Source organism: Nanorana parkeri, unplaced genomic scaffold (assembly GCF_000935625.1).
Source record: "Nanorana parkeri isolate BGI_ZX_2015 unplaced genomic scaffold, ASM93562v1 scaffold620, whole genome shotgun sequence".
Lineage (NCBI taxonomy): Eukaryota > Metazoa > Chordata > Amphibia > Anura > Dicroglossidae > Nanorana > Nanorana parkeri.
This window is the reverse complement of record NW_017306888.1, coordinates 918,681-937,123: the sequence shown is the minus strand read 5'-3', so window position 1 is coordinate 937,123 and position 18,443 is coordinate 918,681. Positions and strand designations below refer to the sequence as shown.

The following is an 18,443-nucleotide window of genomic DNA, read 5'->3' as shown; positions in this document are numbered from 1 at the left end:
CGCTCCCCCCCCCCCCCCCCCCCCCCCCCCCCCCCTCTTGTGATGCCACTGGTTAGCTTAGCTCACAAGGTGCGTTAGGGGGCCCATAGGCTGAATGAGAGAAAATCAATAGTGATAATAAACTGTGATGTCACCACCCCTCATCCAATCATAGAATGCCGTGTATTGATTGATAAAAATATTAGGAATCCTCTGCTTGGCTGCTGTGCTGAGCAAGCAACCCCCTGTTTATTCAGAGCAGAGGGGGAGCTCAGCATAGCACCATACAGGAGCCAGAAGATCGCTGTCAGGATTTACAGGATCCCTGTGGGCCAATCAGGTATGACATATGCATACTCACATTGGGCCAAGCTGGATCATATTTTGGCAATGCACCCCTCAAGGGCTAACAGTGGACCAAGCCGGATCAATGTATGTATGCATAATATTGTGTACCTGGTGTTAGAGTTGTCTGCGTGTACCTTCACTTTTCGCCTCCAATCAATAAACATGAATGCTTGGGTGACTCAGGCTGATTTTCTCAAACAGTCCAAACGGCTGCATATTGAACTGCCATCTGCAGGGGTCGATTTACCCTAACAGTCCCATACAATACATTATAAAATCTTTCTTTTTTTTTTATTCACAAAGTAATCTTGGTGTCTTCCTAGATGGGCTTCTGTTACTGACTCTGAATCTACCACCAGCACAAAGCCTCATTTTTGCATTCTTGTGTAGAATCCGACAGTTTATTGTTATTAAACACTTTCTGCCTACATCAGCATAATCTACAGCTATGCGGGCCTAGGCTAGGAGCAAACAAAGGCATTCCCCTCCAATCAATGCTGGCTTATTCCATTAATCCATTTATAGATCTGAACAATAAAAAAACAACTGTTCAAACAAAGAACATGAGATCGTGAAACAGGCATTGTCTTTATCTCTGCCTATTTTGGCTTGTAAATGATCTCATTTTGGATGTTCTGCTCCATAAAACTGGTTATATCAGCAGGAGTGAGTAAATAGTAATTTCAGTGCTTCTTTATCAGTATGGTCTGGGTAGCTCAGAGCACCCTCTAGTTTGCCTGCATACAAAACCTGGATTCACCTTTGCACATTTTACAGCTATGGTAGTATCTGCACTAAGGATTACATATCAGTTCACATCAGATGGGCAACACAGTGGTTATCATTTTTGCCTAATAGCATTGGGGGGCCCTGGTTCAAATCCTGGTTGAAATGCTATCTGCATGGAGTTTGCAGGTTCTCCCTGTGCTTGTGTGGGTTTCTTCCAGGTACTCCAGTTTTCTCCCAGACTCCAAAAACATTAGGTTAATTGGCTCCCGTCTAAGCTGGCCCTAGTATATGTAAGATATGGTATTTAGATTGTAAGCTCCTTGAGGGCAGGGACTGATGTGAATGTACTGTGTAAATTGTTGGTACCATATAAATACCAATAATAAATAACCATGCAGGTGATCCTCCATGACAACATGCATCAAATTGTATTATTTGCAGTATCTAGCACAAGCAAACTAGACTTGTCTGTTTTGGCTACCTCAAACATTTTTCCGGAAGGTGGCTTTCATTTGGGAAATAGCACATCCTAAAATAACCCAGATATGGGAAGATACTCAGAAGGGAACTTTTCCAGTTTTTATAAATTCCCCCCTGTATATTTTATCATTTAACACCATAGTGCATAGGGTAGTGATGGACAGTAACCCTCCAAACCAGCTACAAATTATTGATCTGTTACAGTTCAGCTGCAGACTTGCAGCTGAGCTGTTACTTGTAGTTCTACAAGTATATACAGACCTCTTACTCCTGGTTCTGCAGGCATGCAGGGCTGTGCTGTTGCTTGTAGTCCTCCAGACATGTGCTCTGAGCCGACCCACTCTTGCACCAGTCTGGCAACTTTAGGCGTCTGCCGACCTCTCCTGCTGTTTCTTATGCAGCTTCTCGGCCAATCAGTACCGTCTGCTGTGGCCAATCCTGTGGATCCTCCCTCTTCCTGTCTCTATTTAAATCCACGGCAGCAAACGGCACGGGGCCCGAGCAACGCTTTCCCAAGCTAGTTGCCGAGTCCCCCAATTGCGATTGACCCTGAATTCCTGGAAGTTTGCCCGTGTACTGAACCTTTCGCTCGCTTTGTCCTTGGATATCCCTGTCTACAGTCTGTCCTGTGCTTTGCTTTGTCCTTGGAAACCCCTGTCTACAGTCTGCCCTGTGCTTTTCTTTTGTCCCTGGAAACCCCTGTCTACAGTCTACCCTGTGCTTCGCTTTGTCCCTGGAAGTCTTAGTCTTTAGCCTGTCCCTAACCTTTGATTCGTACCCTGTACCTGTTAGATGAGTTGGGTGGACCTAGGGATTGTGACCTGGGGTCAGCACGCAGCCAAGCCCATCTCCACCATAAGGAGCTCTGACAAATACCGGCTGGCCCTTAGATTCCACATCCTGGGGGACCCCATGCCACCTACTCAGCATCCCATGCCACCTACTCAGCATTGCAGCACCCTGCCTCGTATTTGAACTTCCAGCTGAAGCTGACTTCCACTGCCTCATTCAGCTCTTCAGCTCCATTCCCTGCTAGTACTCCCGCTCTGGGAGTTGTCGGCCTACACTGCTTGGACCCTTTTATCTAAGTGTCACTGTCAGTGTAGTAGAAAGGGTCCACATACCTGACTCCAATTCTTACCCATGAGCCTCGATCCGTGACAGTATCGGTCTGTACTGATTGGTGGCTATGGATCAACTTCACCTTGCTGATGATATTATGGGTTTCAGTGTTGACACAGTAAATTATTTTAATAGTAAGTGCCTTTTCTAAGCACAGGCATACTCTTGTAGTCTAAAATAGTCTGGGGGGAATTTATCAAAGCAATTGCAACAGTCTTAACCTCATTTTTTTTTTATGTGCAAATTTGTCTTTTAACATGTGTGCCTGTTTTGACCAGAGCTTGCACTATTTTTCCAATTGCGCGTATTTTGCGCCTGTTTTGCGCAAGTTCGCAACTGTTTACATCTGCACTTGTTCAGTGGCTGTCTGAAACTGGAGCATACTGTAACCTATCAAAACAATCGCAACTTAAGAGGTCCCCAACTCCCCATGACCACTTCTTCAAGAAGCAACAGTTTCGCTTTTTGCCTGGAGTTACCAGTCTTCTTTCCTGGAGCCTATTTAACCTCATTTATGAACAGCATTACACTGGCAATCTTTGTCTTTTAACATAAAATTTGTAAAGTAAGATGCAACTTCACTAAGTTGTTAAATAATAAGTATTGTGGCTACATGCAGAACAACACAATTCTTTGAGGTGCCCGACCACGGATGGGATGTAAGTTTGCAGGGTGATGAGCGACAATTTGGGCTGGATTAGAGAAGAGGAAAAGAAGGAGGGGGAAAACCACGCTGTATGTGGATCAGATTCAGCAGCTCTGTGTCTGGAGGAAGACAGGCGCATACAGTCACTGACGATTACAAACCTCAGCTAAGGTATCAAAGGTATTGCTGAACAGCTGGCAGGCAAATGTGAGAAAGCTGGAGGAGTCACTATCAAAGAAAGAAGAAAAATGGGGAGAGATCTAGACTTAAAGAGAAGAGGAGGAGAGAATTAATGGAGTTGACAGGATATGAGGAGAGGTGAGTCACTGATTCGAGTCTGGGTAGAAGAAACATAGACAATCAAAGAAGAAGAGGAAGCAAAAGTCTTGACCAATAGAAGGGAAAGCCAAGGAATGGAGAAGACAATGAGTAACATGTTGGACTAACAAAGAAAAATGCAACAGAGATAAAGAGAACAAAAGGACAAGCATATAGACTCCAGGAAAGAAAAAGATCTCCATCCTTCCCAGAATCCTTCACTTTGCCTCCATGACAATCCATCTGGTGCTTAGCCTGTGGCTTGTCCTTGTCCTTCACACATGTGTTGTGATAGGACACCCACAGTGCTTGGATTATAAACCACCTTTTCAACCCTCCAAACCTCTGACTTTTTGTACAACTTATTCAACTTTTGGATGCTGCGACACAGCCCAGGACAGAGTCATCGCTGACAAGTTTGGATATATCACAGAATCCTTGGACATCACAGGGGTCGCCGCCTGCGGAGAGTACATACGGGACATCCTGTGCCAGGTATTGAAGTTGTCTTATCATTTCGTGTAGTTTTTACTGAAAAAGCTCTGTTATTTTCCATTTCACCAGGCATGGATGTTTGCATCCCCCCACCTATTCAACGACCTGCCGTGTTATGTAAAATAATATGTGAGGCTCCATAACTGCTCCAAAAATGGTCTGAAAAATAGAATCTACATATAGAATTCAGTCTCTATACCAGCCTTTCTCAACCTGGGTGCCTCCTGGCTTTTTTAGGGGTGCCTTGAAATGTTCACACAGCGTCAAGCCTTTCCATGGTGCGGGTAGGCTTTTGATGTGAAGGGGGAGCTCTGGTGTAAAAGGGGATCTCTGATATAAAGGCAATACTCTGATGTGAAAAGGAGGCTTCTGATGTTAAGAGGCGGCTTCTGATGTTTAGAGGGCACCTGATGTTAAAGGAGAGAGCTCTCATGGGAAGGGGGACTCCTGGAGTGGGGGGCGGACACACTGATGTGAAGAGGAATCCCAATGTAAAGGGGGACTTTGATGTGAAAGAGGGGAGCTATGATGTAAGGGGGGCTCCTAATTTAAAAGGGGGCTCTGATTTGTGTTTTTGCATGCCCCCCCCCCCCCTTAAAAACCAGACCCCTATCTGAAATGGGTTTTGGACATTATTTTTTTAATTTAGGTTTATTACATTTTACCATGGGGTGACTCGAGATTTTGCATACTTTTATATAGGGATGCAACGATACCGGTATTTTGGTACCGAGTACGAGTACCGATAATTTTTGTTCGGTATTCGCCGATAACAATTACCGAGTAACGGAAGTCCCATTCAGGAAGCCAGGTGGCGTGTAATGACTCGCCACCTGGCTTCCTGATAAGCCGGGAAGCCGGGCAGCGTGTAAAGAGTCCCGATTAACAAGAAAGTGCCCTCTTACCTTAGTATGTGCAGCCTGTCACCCCCGGGGCCTCTCCAGCGAGAACGCGGCCTTCGTCTGGTACCCAGCCTTAGTTTTTGTGGAATCGGATGTAAGAAGACATGTGTCTGTTTACATCAGATTACCCCCAATCCCTATCCCTGCAATCTTAGACCCCGGATTCCCCCGGCTGGTCTATTGTATTCTGACAGCAGCTGGTTGTGCCGCTATCAGAATAGGCAAACAGTCACAGTCACTGTTCAGAAGAGATTTTTGTGGACCAGCTCAATTAGGGCCACACGCAAGTCAAATTTCGGCCTAACTTTAGCAACATGCCAGCATCATGTCAGGTCATGATCAGCTCCTCTAAAAGGAAACTCTGTTCCATTTGGTTTTCCCGACCTGGACGGAGTTGGAGGTAATCGGATGTAAATGGACGCACATGTTTAGATCCAACTGCTTATAGAGTAACAATGGGCTTCCGAACCGATCTGCCTGAAAAACTGACTGGAGAACGTGATGGGCGCACCCATCTGAAAAGAGCCTAACATTCTATAAAAACTAAAGTTTAACTGGAAGATAGATGAATTCACAGCTGAGAAGATATGTCCCTCCTATCAGCGTCCCTGTGACCTGACTTTTCTACCAAAAGGTTTGTGACTCTGTTCAACTACAACTTTGATCCAGGCACCCCTGACAGATTGCACAGCCAGGTCACTGACTACACATTTCTGCACAGCAACTAAGCAGTACTGTTTGGTCAATGACCTTTGACTGGGAGGTATAGGAGCAGCATTCGGCTAAGGAGGCCAATGTTGTCTCCTGCCAGGAAACTCTCCGTGCTAGGACTAGTGTAGATGGGCAAATGCGGCATGCTTTTAGGTGCATTCAGCATGCACATGACATCAGTCTGAGACGCTTCTAAGTTCCTGAGACAGTCTGCATCCACGGGTGTACATCGTTGGCTGCACGCAGTTCCACGCTGGGATGTTCAGGAAGATCCGATTAGCTGCATTGTCTTTCAGCATTCCCAGCTGCATAAACAAATGACTCAATAACGCTGCACGGGTCCCTGCGCCTGTGTGAACCAGGACTTAACCTCTCATTTCTGCAGGGGGGAATTTTTAAAATCTCTGCTGTTGGGGGACTACAAGTTCCACCATGCCTTGCCAGTCAGCTACTAAGAAACTGTCAACTTTGTCATGGGCTAGTGGAAGTCACAATACCTAGGCAGCTATGGTCATGGTCAAGGGCATGATTGGATATGTAGTTTCTCAACCAACAAGAGATAGTGAGTCACTGACTGGCTTGGCATGATGGGACTCTCTCAGTTTTTCTTTTCACCACACGTAGATGGTAATTGATCAAAACTGGAGCAGACAGAATGTGGAGCAGTTGCCCATGGCAACCTATCAGCTTCTCTCTTTTATTTTCAAAGCTTAACCCAGCAAACTGAAGAGGGAAGTTGATTGGTTGATCTAGCTGCTCTGGATTCTCGGGGGGTTATCAAAACTAGAGCAAACAGAATCTGGAGCAGTTGCCCATAGTAACCAATCAGCTTCTCTCTTCAGTTTGTTCAGTTAAACCTGAAACTGAAAGATGGTCGTTGCCATGGGCAACTACTCCAGATTTTGTCTGCTCCAGTTTTGATAAATTCCCTATGTAACTCCTTCTTGTCCCTTCTACCTCTGCTCGCCTCATTCATGTCCCTTTGGCTTCTATCCCTTTTGGGTCAGCCCGGTCCCCTGCCATGTCCCTTTTCCCGCTGCGCTCCCTGGGCTCCCCATCTCCTTCCTGTCTCTCTTTGGTTTGGACGGTGTTTCAGCTCTTTAAAATGGACGTGACATAGAATGTGATCACTTCTTGCCAGCCTCCGTCACAAGCTACCCGATAATTAATGAGATGCCCCAGTTTTCCACTTGTGTCTCCCACGCTTCAGAGACGGGCCGAGCGGATTGTAAGGTTAATATTACAGCTGGCATCCGGACAGGGAACTTTGTGCATGTATGAGAGGAAGCCGCACAAGGCCCCATTGTGGTCTTTACGGAAACCCCTTGTGAGAGGATGAGAAGAGAGCTATGTCTGGAAGCCAAATATATACACGCAGGGCCTGGAGAAGATAGATAGGGGCAAAGGAGGGGGGAAGTGGAGAGACCCCTGCGGGGAGAGCCACCAGTGACAAGTGTTTGTTTCCCTGTCAGTAGTGTATGTACGGGACACATGGTCTCCATCATCTCCTCCATGTTTGCCTGCACCTCCAGCAACTGCAAACAATGGAGCTATGGCTGACATTCTGTCAGAGCAGTGCTAGGAATCACAGGTGAATCTGCTCCAGATATTTCCCACACAGCTTGCAGCATATAGCTGTCATAATAAATAGGACTGACACATCACATATCTGAAAAGAAACCTCTTCTGCACAAAGAGGCAGTTTAACCTCCTTCAATGGTCATCACTGTATCCCTTAAATGTGCAGGTTTCTTGTCTATGTGACACTAGGTCATTGTTTGTATCCTCAGTGAGATCACCAGGCATGCACTTTACAACCCTGAGATCTTAAAGGCTAAAGATGGCCATACACTGCCGAATTCGAGCCGTGGGTGGCCCTGGAGGCACCATCCAGCTACACAAAAGTTGATTGTCAGCCGAACGGTGACTGTAGCCAGTCAGCTGCAGTCACTGTTCTGATATTCTGACAGCTGTAGGCAGTGGCTGTCAGAATACAATAGTCCAGCAGGGAAGGTGCATCTATCCACACTGTAGCATGGATGGAGGAATTTGTTAGATTTCTTTTGTTCAGCCCCCAGACTATGGTTGGTGCACATTTCAAGCCATGTTTCACATTAAATCCACATTTAGAGTGTATTTACTTGAATTGTGGGGTTCTTCTCCCTGCTGCCTTTGGTGTACATTTTAATGTGGGGTGGCTCAGCCCGCACTGCCGCATAAACCATTCCCAGATCCATTCACAGGCTCTGATATTGAAAAGACTACCAGTGCAATTTGCCACCACAGCAGAGGGACTCGTAGATCTCAAGGGAGCACAAGTTACTTCCTGTACTTCATGATTCATGTACCTATCAGAAACATGTTCCATACTAGAGTCTGCATACTAGACACTCCATCTTAAGTGCCTGCTCAGCCCCCCCACTGTACATCATCATTGGTTGCTAGGATGTTGTCAGCTGCATAGCGTCATTGGTTGCTAGTTTGCTGCCCACTGCACAGTGCCACTGGTTGCTAGGACTCTGTCAGCTGAATAGCATCATTGGTTGCTAAGTCACTGTCTGCTGCATAGAGTCATTGGTTGCTAGGACGCTGTTGGCTGCATAGCACCATTGGTTGCTAGGATGTTGTTGACTGCATAGAGGCATTGGTTGCTAGGATGCCCTCAGCTGCGTGGCATCATTGGTTGCTAGGATGCTGTCAGCTGCATAGTGTCATTGGTTTCTTTGATGCTGTCGGCTGCATAGCATCGTTGGTTGCTAAGTCGCTGTCTGCTACATAGTGTTATTGGTTGCTAGGATGCTGCCAGCTGCATAGTATCATTGGTTTCTAGTATGCTGTCGGCTGCATAGCATTGTTGGTTGCTAAGTCGCTGTCTGCTGCATAGTGTCATTGGTTGCTAGGACGCTTTTGCCCGCATAGTGTCATTGGTTGCTAGGACGCTGTTGCCTGCATAGCATCATTGCTTGCTAGGATGCTGTCGACTGCATAGAGCCTTTGGTTGCTAGGATGCTGTTAGATGCAAGGCCAACAACATCTTATCAACCAGTGATGCTGTGCACACCCAGAACACATAAGCTAATATTACGCATCTGATTTCTTTTGCCCTGTCAGCACCTTGATCTGTATGTTCCTTATGTGGTTAATCCTTCTGGAATATGGGCTTGTTCACAGCAGACATGCTGTCATGCATTGAACATGGACAAAGGCCAACATGCTGTTTATTACAGGGCCTTTGCCCACCAACAAACCATGCTGAAGTCTTTTGGGAGAAGTCCTACATTCTGTGGTTTCGGTGTGATTTTTCTATTTAAATAAGGTCACTGTAAAGAGTGTCAATGTCACATGAATACACATCATAGTCTGAAGAGCCCAATTTCTTTATCTAATAAGTCTAATTTATGAACACTGCAGGAAAGGGAAAAAATACCATTTGTCATTTAGTAAAACTGAAAAATGAAGTCTTTAAAGGAGAACAATGAGGTGAGTGCTTTTCACTCATCCTCATAGTTCTAGCCGACCTGTGACAATGAAACTGTCACAGGTCGGCTCAGTAGATAGGGAAGTGAGCAAACCCATACCGGCGCTCGCTCACTTCTCGATCCTGTCACTGCAGAGAGCCGTGACAGGGGAGGGACTGGATTGCCCCCCTGTCCAATCCTCCAGCGCTGACTGGCGGAACGGATGGGGTAGGGGGCGGATACAGCTGGCTTTGCCTGTAGATAGGCAGAGCCAGCTGTCACTTACGCAGCTGGGCGGATCTAGACATAATTGTCGGGATCCGTTTCAGCTGCGGCGTCTCAGTATACCGCGAGATGTAGCTCGCGGTATACTGAGCTTTGGGTGACGGGATGATGCTAGTTTGTGTCCTCCCGTTACCCTTAGGAGAACTATGGGGAAAAGCCCTAACTCCATAGTTCTCCTTTAAGATTACAATTAATGGAAACCTGTGACTAGTAGAAACCGATAGCAGGGGGCTGTAGAAGACACCACAAGGTGATGAGGTATACCCTTACTATGCAAAAACTGCTGTGGATACTTGCAGGCTGCACATGCTTCTACGCAGGGGCACAGGGGAGGAATACATACCCTGGTGAAAAGTGTGCAAAAAAATCCCCATCCCTAACAGCTGACCTGACTTTAACATTTAACCTTAAATTATATCTAAATTCCAAAGCAAACATCTTCTGTATTGCAGCTTACCAGTCCCTAGATGTGGTGGCTGCATTGGTTTTCTTTTTTTCAAACTCTTTTTCCCTTAATTTAACACGTCAACTCTGCCCAAAACACCTTCTAGTCTAGGGTGGAAACACTCGCTCACTGTACTGTATCTATGGAGAAGCAACATTGTCCCCGCGTTGTTACCCTAGGGGAGGACTACAGAACCCTCCTCTTCTTCTTTATAACATAGATAAGTGGTTTTGTAGTCCTCCGAGATAGCGGGGCACAGTCAGCACGGTCAGAGAGCACAGGAAGTGATCAGCAAGATTTCTGGCAGGATCTACAGGTATTTTTTGCATTTATTTGAACAGCTATAAGAAAGCACTTTCAATTGAATATTTAACGGACCGGATAAGAGAGGATCATTGTTAGGGTTTACAGTAACTTTAATATACTAATAAAACACATTTTTAAGAACAAAGTAGAATTTAACACAAAGTGAGGTAAACAGAACAATTCTGGTACCTTGGAACACCCAGGGGAATTGTTTTGCAGTCACACTAGAAGGAAATTGGAATGTATCTATGTTTGGAACACAAAGAAATGTTCCCCCCACGTGTTCTGCTGCATAATAGCACTTTTATCTTCTAACCACAAATAATGACTTCGTTTTGCCGAATGATACTCTTTATACGCCTTACAATATTCCTACTGATAAATCTACCGCTGATATCTGAGCGTTTCATTCTAGAACAATCTGTAATTGCTACACTCCTCTATTACTATGCAGTCTGTTCCCTCCAATCTGTGTGCGGGGACATTTGTTTGCTTCTTTCCTTTAAACATCAAGGTGAGTGCAAAAACAATACAAAAAAGCTGCACATTGTCTGTTAAATCCCGTTTTTTTCTTTTTCAATCAACTTTATTGGGCTGTATAAAACATCAGACATATCCCCCGCCTAAAGCAAGACTCTTATTCCTCCTCCTCTGACCAGTCAGGCAGGGGGAGAGGATGGATCCCATTTGGCCTGAAGCTGGTGGAAGATACTCAGAGGTCCGCCTGAAGCAGCATCCTTCTTGGCATTTCTCTAATTATTGCAAAACCAACTGCATAGGGGCTCAAAAGCCAATCAAAAGCATCTCATATGCAATCAGATGAGCAGCTATGAGCCCACTACCACTTGAGTCAGCTCAGCTTTCTTCATCCAGACTTAATAGCTTATTCTATATCATGGGCTTTTGAGGTTGAACTTGGTCCTGCCTGCCCACCACTCAACCTTATCTCTTGGCCAGTGAGGCTGCCCATGACAAGAATGAGCAATGGTGAGGCTTGAGTGGGGGAAGTGGGCGAAACCAAGCTCAACCTTTCACAGGAAAAGTCCATATCTATATACACTGAGTGGCCAAATTATTTATAATGACCACCCCATCAGTACTTCGTTGGGCCACAATATGACTTTACGAGATGGTCATAATAATCTGGCCACTCAGTGTATAACTTCAGCTGCCTATAGCCCAGGATCTACTTGTTTTCACATGAGGTTTCACTAATGAAAATCTCTGCTAATGTTATTTTTATCACATACTCAGTTCCTCAGGCTTATGAAAGGTTTTCTTTAAGGCAGTAACTTTCTAAGATTTCACTTTTAATCAGGTGATCATAAACCATCATAAACCATAAGTCCTATACAGTATGTGTACTGTCATGTAGGGGACCCCACCCCACTTCTGACCACGAATGCCCCAACTTCCAATGGGGGGGTTGCTGAAATGACAGCGGATGGCGCTGCTGGATCAGATAAACAAAACAGTAAGTCACCAGCACTCCAAAGGTTCTCCAAGCAAAGTTATTTTTATTCCATTTATAAAGTTATATCAGCAAGTGTAGCTACACTTGGTGATGTAACTTTACACATGGAATAAAAATAACTGATTGGAGAACCTTTGGCGTGCTGTGACTTACTGTTTTTGTCTGTATGTGTACTGGGAGCATATGGGAAATAAGTTCTTGGGACGTTGGGTAGTTTCTTAAAAGCTGCAGGTAATAAAGTTGCCTCTCTCTTCCTTTAAATCTCACAAAACGTTAACCACTGCTACAGCAAATTTTTCTTGTCCTTCATCTCGTTATTAACTGTATCTTTATTTTTTTTTAGGAGTGCTCTCCCTACGCAGCTCATTTATATGATGCAGAAGATGCCAACACCCCTCTCCGTGAACTCCCAGGTCTCTGTGGTAACTACTGTACAGAGTTCTGGTTCCGGTGTCGGTCCACCCTCAGCCTGTTCATAGAGGACAGAGACCTTTCAGCAATAGAAAGTGATGTGGTCAAGTTTTGCCGCTATCTCACACTGGATGATGTTAACTATTGCTACCCCAATGTCCTTACTAACGCAGAACTCAATAATGGTCTGGGGCAAGTGAAGGCAGATGAAGAGGGATGTCTACAGCTATGCTTACAAGAGATTGCCAATGGACTGCGTAATCCGGTGGCTATGGTTCATGCCAACGATGGAACCCACCGCTTCTTCATAGCTGAGCAGATGGGATATGTGTGGGTCTATCTCTCTAATGGTTCACAAGTGGACAGGCCATTTCTTAATGTCTCCAAGGCTGTACTTACCTCTCCATGGGCTGGAGATGAGAGAGGTTTCCTGGGCATTGCCATGCATCCTGACTTCCGGCACAATGGAAAGTTCTACGTCTACTATTCTATCTATGGCAAAAAGGAAGAGAAGATAAGGATATCTGAATTCCACGTTTCTACAGACAACATGAACATGGCAGATCACAAATCTGAACGGTATTAACATTATATTTGAGTGATAGAAAGGGACATTACATTGAGGTGGCTTTTACAGTAAACTTGAGCTGACAAAAAAGATTTCTAAAATAAGAAGTGTTCTAAAGTACCTGTTTTAGCCCTTAAATTCTAGGTTCAGGCAGTACATTGAACCTTGACTTCGACTCAGTCTAGATCAGGGGTAGCCAAACTCCGGCCCTCCAGCTGTGGTGGAACTACAAATCCCATGAGGCATTGCAAGATTCTCACAGCCATAGACATGTAGTTTGACCACAGCCGGAGGGCCGGAGTTTGGATACCCCTGGTCTAGATAAAGCTCCCCCCCCTTTTCCACCTGAATGCTTGACAAAGTCCCCTTCAAATGACTGCAGTGGTCAGCAGAGGCTGTAGCATTTGGCAGTTTAACCACAGGTAGCAGAGCTTAACACTGGGAGGAGGATTAGTCTCAACTTAAATCCAAATGGCTCCTCAGGGATCAATTCCAAGACTAATACAGGCACTTTACTGCAAATTGGCACCGTTATTACATTAGAAATGTATTACACCAGGTCAAGTTCACGTTAAACACTTAGTGAAATGACTACCCTCCATGACTCCTTTAAAAGTATCACCCATTGGTTTCTTATAACTCTTGGGGACTCTATTGGAAAGATCTCTCACTTGTGTTTCCAGTTCTGCACTCTGTGCCATGTCGTCTCCAATAGGGACAATACCATTCCCTTATTATCCTATAAATATTTTCATCAGCTTGTCAGGAAGAGTGTACATTCTACTCTATCAAAAAACCCAGACAAAAAACAATTTTTTTTTTGCTTTTTACCTCTTCAGTTTTGTAGTATTATATACAATGCAGAATAGCATGCGGTCCTGGAAGCTGGGGATCCGCAGGCATTTAGAGTGATATTAAAGTACTAAACTCCCAATCTTTTTTTTCAATAATGAATCCAGATCAAATATACAATGCCCGGCAAAATATTTCTTTACATTTTTGTCCAAACACTTACAGTCATCCTGTTTACTGGACAATGTATATTTGTTTGATCTGGATTCATTAGTGAAAAAACATTTGAGAGTTTAATACTACTTTAACATTGGCAGAAAAATGTGCAACTTTGACTTTATCTCATCTGGTATTTGGTAAATGCAAAGTACAGTCTGATTTCTTTGAGAAGGTAATCTGAGAGCAGAGATGTGACGAAATTGTTTCCATATTAATTGTCTGGCAAGATAGAATATATACTTTGTGGTGAGGAGTCTGACTAGCATGCAGAAAGGGGGACCGGACTAAGATTTCAGCACGTACACAGTGTCCTGCATTCTGTGCTCAGAAATCTCTACATATTGTACATTATGTACAGCACAATCAGAATAATACAGAATAATCCATACAACATGTAAAATGCAGTGTAAACAAACATAACAATTGTACTGCATGATACAAGGATCTGCCATTTATATATAATTCAGAATATACTAGAATTTGAGGTTCGCATACAGTTATCATTCAGTTATTGTGTAAATGCTTATGAGAGTTCTGTTAAAAAAAAAAAAATCAAGGCAAGTCCAGTTGCCTTGATTCCATTTTCAGATATATCATGATCTGGATGAATGAGAACCTTCACAGACATGTTTATGAGATGTATAAATAATCAATAAAGCGCTCAGAAATATAACAGGAAAAGCAATAGACTAATAAAAGATATACATAACCTATGACTAACAACATTTCCAGTTTGATAAATAAACACCAAGTTTAAAAAATATATGACTTTATTAAAGAAACAGGTAATCCCAGTATTGGGCAGCATTATACTACATAAGCATTAGTGTGGCATTGCTCACATTGTCTCTTCTATAGGATATTGTTGGAACCACAGGCCAGTCGGCAGCACTGCGTAAACTCTGACCCCCTCCTTTGGCAGACACTTCATACAATTTAGTACTTACCTGCCTACTTGCTGGTCTTACCCCTGTGGACCGTATAAGAGAAGTGGTCTGTGTGCAATGGCCCAACACATCGCCTGCTGAGTGACAGCTAAATCTTTGCAATCAATAAAATTCTTCATGCTCTCAGCTGGTAACATTGCTCTAGCTCTAATTCACTGGGGAAGTGTCCCTCCTGATTGCATAGCTCTAGCTCTAATTCACTGGGGAAGTGTCCCTCCTGATTGCATAGCTCTAGCTCTAATTTACTGGGGCAGTATCCCTTCTGATTGCATAGCCCTAGCTCTAATTCACTGGGGGGGTGTCCCTCTTGATTGCATAGCTCTAGCTCTAATTCACTGGGGAAGTGTCCCTCCTGATTGCATAGCTCTAATTCACTGGGGGCGTGTCCCTCCTGATTGCATAGCTCTAGCTCTAATTCACTGGGGGTGTGTCCCTCTTGATTGCATAGCTCTAATTCACTGGGGGCGTGTCCCTCCTGATTGCATAGCTCTAGCTCACTGGGGGCGTGTCCCTCCTGATTGCATAGCTCTAGCTCTAATTCACTGGGGGTGTGTCCCTCTTGATTGCATAGCTCTAGCTCTAATTTACACACAGAGCTCATCGGCCTTTTCTGCAGCATACTGGCCGGTGACAGGCTAATTAAAGGTAGCTGTTGCAAGAAACAAACGTAAGACGTTGTGCACTCACCATTTCAAAGCACATCATTTTTTTAAGAAGCTTCAAGTAGTCTTTAAAGTAACCCATTCCTGGAAGCAACACAGAGGCTGCCCTTGATGACTTCCCACTCTGCAAATGCTATTTGCCTGGTTGTCATGGTGACCCTGTTACTTGGGTTCTTTAAATCACTAACCCAGAACAATTACACCGGTGAGGACTTTTGACTTCATTCTGACTTTCCTGATCTGCATTATTGTACTGGGTCAGTGACTCACAAAGTATTGAAACTAGATGGCCAGTAAAACAGCCAGGCAATTGGAATTTTCTGGAGTTCAACAATGGCAGCCCCACATTTCTCTTGGGAAATGTTTACAATAATGAGGAATGGATTACATCTGCCTCACATGTTTTAATGTTTGTGAATGAAACATTTATTTAAAAGGAATTTTGTGAAACTACAGGTCCACTTTAAGTGCTGCAATAAATGTGTAGAGTGGTGTGCATGGAAACCTGGATAGAATACAGGCCAGAGTGGCAGAGAATGTGGCGTGATTAGGGTAACAGATGACTATGGAATATGAGATGTAACATAGACACGCCAGACTGCGGCAGGTTTTGACTTTACTCCATCTGATGGTGAAGGGAGGAAACTGAGTGCCAGTGCTCTGTATAGTATTAGAAATGTCAAGGTTTAGCATATATTTTCTGCAGACAATACACAATGCTCAGTGTACTAAACATAAATCTTTATACACCACTTAGCATTTCACAGAACATTAAATATCAACCTTCACATTTCAGAAAGTTTTTTGCTCATACTGCAGAATACTCCACAGAAATTCCTGAGAAAAGGAATGTGACTACACGGCATCAACTTAATGGTCCAGTGGGATATAATATATCGTTTGTGGCTAACAGTCCACATGTAGTAGGCAGCAAGGACGGCTGGAAGGATGAGTACAGCCACAGCTAACTCTAAGCAGAGAGCTGTATGGATATAGAGGTACTGTACATCCTAAGTGTCCCTAGGATACCCTGCAATCTCAGAATGCCCTTGTTGTAACCCATACTGCAGGCAGCATAGAAGATCTAACATAGCATGTACGGTGTACTGCAGGTATCATAGAAGACAGCCAAACTCCGGCCCTCCAGCTGTGGTGGAACTACAAAGACTCAGAATATCATGTACTCAGTACTGCAGACATCCTAGAAGACTCGGAATATCATGTACTCAGTACTGCAGGCAGCATAGAATACTCAGAATATCATGAACTCAGTACTACAGACATCGTAGAAGACTCAGAATATCATGTACTCAGTCAGTACTACAGACATCCTAGAAGACTCAGAATATCATGTACTCAGTTCTGCAGACATCCTAGAAGACTCAGAATATCATGTACTCAGTACTGCAGACATCCTAGAAGACTCAAAATATCATGTACTCAGTACTGCAGACATCCTAGAAGACTCGGAATATCATGTACTCAGTTCTGCAGACATCCTAGAAGACTCAGAATATCATGTACTCAGTACTACAGACATCCTATAAGACTCAGAATATCATGTACTCAGTACTGCAGACATCCTAGAAGACTCGGAATATCATGTACTCAGTACTGCAGGCAGCATAGAATACTCAGAATATCATGTACTCAGTACTACAGACATCCTAGATATTCTGACTCCGATTGTTGTGATAGCGATATATCCCTTGCTGAGACCTCTATGCCTGGCCTGTATAAGCAGATGTACTCACTGCGGACAATCCTTGCCAGATAGCTGAACTCACCAATACCGATTCATTCAAAAGGGTGCTTTATTCTGAACATCAAGGTTACAGCAGATGGATGGAACAGCAGTTGAATGGTTATAGTATTGTGCGGTCAAAAAATGATGCCTTTCCTCGCGTACTGTGCAGAGTACATGTGTCCTAGTTACATGTGGCCTGTTAGCTGTGGCCATGACACAGAAAGTACTGCTCTCAGGAAGAAGGGTGGGGCTTACGGAAAAAGGAACTGAGTCATCGTTATTACAGGTAGGCATGTGATCTATCAACGTTTGAGACTACGTTAGAATGTGTGACCAGTGACGTGGTCACACATTTTAACGTAATCTCGCCCAGTTTTTCGGTGGTGGAATAGGTGAAGAATTCCAACGCTTTCATTTTTTGGTGTAACTGTATTTCATTTTGAAGGCATGTTTAAATACAATTAAATTAAAATTATTAAATCAAAACAATCTAAAATATAAACAATCAACGCCCCCCCCTCAGCGGGCCACGGTAAAATTATCAAGCGTCGACCTGTCCGCGGCGATAAAAAGGTTGGGGAGCACTGTCCTAGAAGACTCAGAATATCATGTACTCAGTACCGCAGACATCCTATAAGACTCAGAATATCATGTACTCAGAACTACAGACATCCTAGCAGACTCAGAATATCATATACTCAGTACTACAGACATCCTATAAGATTCAGAATATCATGTACTCAGTACTACAGACATCCTATAAGACTCAGAATATCATGTACTCAGTACTACAGACATCCTATAAGATTCAGAATATCATGTACTCAGTACTACAGACATCCTATAAGACTCAGAATATCATGTGCTCAGTACTACTGGCAGCATAGAAGACTCAGAATATCATGTATTCAGTACTACAGACATCCTAGAAGACTCAGAATATCATGTACTCAGTACTACAGACATCCTATAAGACTCAGAATATCATGTACTCAGTACTGCAGACATCCTATAAGATTCAGAATATCATGTACTCAGTACTGCAGACATCCTAGAAGACTCAGAATATCGTGTACTCAGTACTGCAGACATCCTAAAAGACTCAGAATATCATGTACTCAGTACTACAGACATCCTATAAGACTCAGAATATCATGTACTCAGTACTGCAGACATCCTATAAGACTCAGAATATCATGTACTCAGTACTGCAGACATCCTATAAAGGTGGCCATACACTCTACAACCATCGCAAGACTTTAGTCTTGCGATGGTTGTAAAGGGATTAAAAAAACGTACGATCTGCCTATCTTGGACAGGCAGATCGCACTCTCGATCATCGCAAGCCCGCCCCCCTGAGGGGCGGGCTTCCGATGACCGCAATGCTGAACGGGCAGTG

At 44.0% G+C, this 18,443-nt stretch overlaps 1 protein-coding gene across 1 annotated transcript in view; it reads left to right on the top strand.

The window, feature by feature from the left end:
• Window positions 1-3,760: 3,760 nt before the first annotated feature.
• The window catches only part of LOC108792252 (HHIP-like protein 1), a 29,391-nt gene continuing 14,708 nt past the window's right edge, over window positions 3,761-18,443 (top strand). Inside the window, exons 1-2 of the mRNA XM_018562989.1 lie at window positions 3,761-4,117; window positions 12,042-12,688. Of these exons, the coding sequence (XP_018418491.1) occupies window positions 3,854-4,117; window positions 12,042-12,688 (911 nt within the window). The 5' untranslated portion in view covers window positions 3,761-3,853. The remainder of the gene's footprint in view (window positions 4,118-12,041; window positions 12,689-18,443) is intronic.